Genomic DNA, 3907 nt, shown 5'->3' with positions numbered 1-3907 from the left:
ATGTCGCTACGTCACACAGTGGAGTCTCTCTGATTGGTTGACGCGGCGCGTCGAGCTGCAAAAGTTCAGATTTTCTAACTTCAGCGATTTGCACATCAATCGCGTCGAACGCTCAGATCGTTCAAATCGTTCAAATCGAGCTGCTCTAATCGCGCTTGAGGCGCCGCAGCACTTCCCGACGCTGATTGAAGCGCGTCCACCATAGACTTTGTATGTAAACCTGATGCTCCTGACGCTGAAATCACGTTTGGTGTGAACGCACCATAAGAGTCTGGTTATTTAAAGACAAATAATTGGTTGTGGCCAATATTTGTTATTATAAGATTTTACTTCGTGATAAATTTGCCCTAATAATAAATAGAAAGTCTCCATCTACATCAAACACTTGTGCCGGGGGACAAATCTGTAAACAAATTACACACTTTGGACATCCCTGATTTAAAGAGTCCCTGAGCAAAAACAGTGAAGCCCTCACTGCCTCTGATCGTGTGTGAATGTCATCCAACTGATTAGACTTGCCATGTCCAGTAGCTACTTTCATTAAAACCTGAGCTGTGCAAAGCCTGTGAGAGGTGAAGGAACAGCAGAAACAGACTAGTTTTAATGACTGGTTAAAACCTGTACATGGTGCTAGCACCAAAGATGTTTGATTCAGTTGTAATAGACAAATGGTGGCTGAGCTCACCATTTAAAAATATTAAATCATGCCAGGCCTAAAAAACATTAAAAAAAACCAGAAAGAACAGCAAAGAAGAAGCTCCCTTTCTAGAAAGAAAAAAACAAAACAATATTTGGCACATTTATCTAAAAACTCAGCAAAAAGCCGTTTCTGTTGAACAGCTAGAATCCTCCATCAGACCAGAGAGGGACAGCCTGGATGTTCACAGATGATGCTTTACAGAGGGACCTGGAATAACTTTAAAGACACATGTTGCCATAAAATACATAATTACCTTGTTTCTTAAATACGTTTGATCCATCACATCAAACTGAGGATTAGGTCAAATTTGGTCAAAACGACATCAGAACATTTTCAGATTCCTGATTTTTAAGCTACGTTTTGATACCTGAATCATGCTGATATCATGAGAGGTGCCTTGATTTGTCATCTTAATCAGGATAACTCATTGATTTTAGGTCTGAATCTTGTTTTTAGGTTATCCTAATGAGGAGTTTGTGTCATTTTAAAGAGGAAACCTTAGCTCGCAGAGAAAATGACAGAATTTGAGGCTTTTCTGCTCAAAATCATGTTTTTGTAGCTACTGCTTATAAAAGCTATAAAAATACTTTAAGATTACTGTATATTTTAGATACTTTTGTTTAAACTACCCATGGATAAGGTATTTATGAATCATATTTTCACAAAGACAATTGTTTAAACCTTTTTACCCAATGTAATCTAGCTGCCTATTTCTCCACTTTAGGACTTCATCCTCAGTTCGATGTGATGGTTCATAAATATGTTTATTATTATTCACTGTAAATAAAATATGGTTTTATGAAATTTGTTTTTATTTACATTTTGAGCATCATCTTCACTTATTTATAATTGAGGTTGTATTTCTCCAGGATTAAGAACGGTTTATTGTTGGTGTAGGAGATTGAGATAGAAAAAAACTGAACAGAACCTGGAGAAATATCAATTTAACATCTGAATATATTTTTAGATGTTGGTAACAGGTTCGGTTTAAAAGTGTGGTTTACAGGAAGGGAATAAAATAGTGTTGATATGATTTGTTTTTACACTAAATACATTTGATTCAAGTTTCAAGCACCGTCAATCATTTTCCCTCACATCATCTCTCACAACCTACATGTGTTTCTGCTGCAGGCCCGGACCCTACCTTCATCGGTGGTCCTCTGGATTTCTTGAACTGTGCAGACTCTAAAACACAGTTCACAGTGTCAAAAATAAAACTAATAAAATGAGTTTCTTGTGGGTCTTTTTTAACCAACTTACCATCCTCAGATGGAAAACCCTCACCAGCATCAGCATCAGTTTTCTTTGGTCCGCCCTGTGACGTAATGTGTAAACATCAAGATAAACTGATAAATATAAAATACAGCAGCTTCAGAAAGTATTCAGACGACTGTCAGGCTTTAAAAATTTGCAGTGATGCGGCCTGATTTTACAACTATTTCCTGTACCTGTCTGGTTTCATCAGACCAGAGGATCTTATTCCTCACAGTCTGAGAGTCCTTTAAGTTGTGGAGGATCCGGCTACTTTTCTATAAAGCCCAGGGGTCAGATTTATAAAGGATTGCATAGAAACCATACTAAAAATGAACGTACGGCCAAAAGACGAAAATGGCGTACGTCAAAAAAATTCTGATTTATAAAACCGTGCATACGCATGTTTCACCACATTTTCCCTTTATAGATCACAGCTTCACGTCAGAGTTTGGGCACGAGGTCCCTCCTCAGGTTCTGCCCTCTACACGCCCACACTCAACCATAAACAGTCAATGCAAAGTACCTCATGAATGTTAAGATGTATTTAAATCAGTCAGCTGATCAATGATTAGTTCAGACACACTGCATCGCGAGTCTGGAGGTTGACAGGTGCTGACTGACAGCTGCTCACCTGAACAGATTGTCTGTATTTGACACAGATTTTCCCTCATTTTGCTTTAGAGTAATCTAACGATTTTTATATAAAACTCAGCTTCAAATTTATTTTCTCTCAGAGCCTGCAGGATGATAAAAACAATAAACAAAATTAAATAAATCAGATAAAGTTAAGTTCACCGCTTTTCTCCCCCGTCCTCCACCTCTCTGCTCTGTTATCTGCGGCAGGACCCCCCGTGACAAATGCGGTTTTTAAAAAGTGAACTTTTTATAACATCCACACTGGTGAGGCGCACCCTGCGCGTGTACCCAAAGCGTGACTTTTACTGTGGCGCTGTTGAAATGTTTCTTATCAGGGAGGGGTCTGTGGGTCAGGGTCTGAGGAGGAAAGAAGTTAATTAGTTGCGTGAACTTTTATTTAAGATTTAAATTTTTATTTCAAAGGTCCTCATGGCTCAGCAGCAGCAGAAGCATAAATATTACTGTTAAGAAAGCTGATGATAAAGTTGAATAAAAATCTAAGTCTGATTATGAAGGTAAATTAAATATCTGACAGTGATCATGACGCAGTGTGGCTCTAATTCCTCACTTCACCATCTGTGTCGCAGCTTCACGTCTCCAAAATGAGCGTACGCATGGGTCAGAGCTGGCTGAGGCACCGCACATTTTCACGYCARGTTTGGATTTTATAAATCACAACCTTGGCGTAAAAAGTGGCGTACGTAAGTTTCTGGGCTCATATTGTGCGTACGGCAGTTTTATAAATTCGACCCCACACCAGTGAAGATCTTCAGCTCTGGGGTCAGATTTATAAAACTTGCAGGTTGTGATTTATAAAATCCAAACCTGACGTGAAAATGTGCGGTGCCTCACACCAGCTCTGACCCATGCGTACGCTCATTTTGGAGACGTGAAACTGCRACACAGATGGTGAAGTGAGAGCCACACTGTGTAATGATCACTGTCAGAGATTTAATTTACCTTCAGAATCAGACTTAGATTTTTATTCAACTTTATCATCAGTTTTCTTAACAGTAATATTGTATTTATGCTTCTGCCAGAAGGACCTTTGAAATAAAAACTTAAATCTTAAATAAAAGTTCACACATCTCCTTCCATCTCCTCACGACCCTGACCCACAGACCCCTCCCTGACCCACAGACCCCTCCCTGACCCACAGACCCCTCCCTGACAAGCGACATTTCAACAGCACGACAGCAAAAGTCACGCTTTGGGGGCGCGACCACCTCACCAGTGTGAATGTTATAAAAGTTCACTTTTTAAAGTCCAAATTTGTCATGTGCGTGGGGGGTTGTGTGCGTGTGTGTGTGTGTGTGT

General features: G+C 39.6%; 1 protein-coding gene across 1 annotated transcript in view; it reads right to left on the bottom strand.

Moving 5' to 3' along the window:
• Positions 1-2015, bottom strand: part of LOC106527180 (HORMA domain-containing protein 1) — a gene marked incomplete at its 5' end in the record, with an annotated part of 3901 nt that extends 1886 nt beyond the window's left edge. Inside the window, 2 exon segments of the mRNA XM_014021983.1 lie at positions 1845-1885; positions 1961-2015. Coding sequence (XP_013877437.1) covers positions 1845-1885; positions 1961-2015 — 96 coding nt within the window.
• Positions 2016-3907: the final 1892 nt, after the last annotated feature.

Source organism: Austrofundulus limnaeus, unplaced genomic scaffold (assembly GCF_001266775.1).
Source record: "Austrofundulus limnaeus strain Quisiro unplaced genomic scaffold, Austrofundulus_limnaeus-1.0 Scaffold313, whole genome shotgun sequence".
Taxonomy (NCBI): domain Eukaryota; kingdom Metazoa; phylum Chordata; class Actinopteri; order Cyprinodontiformes; family Rivulidae; genus Austrofundulus; species Austrofundulus limnaeus.
This window is presented reverse-complemented; position numbering and strand designations above follow the sequence as displayed.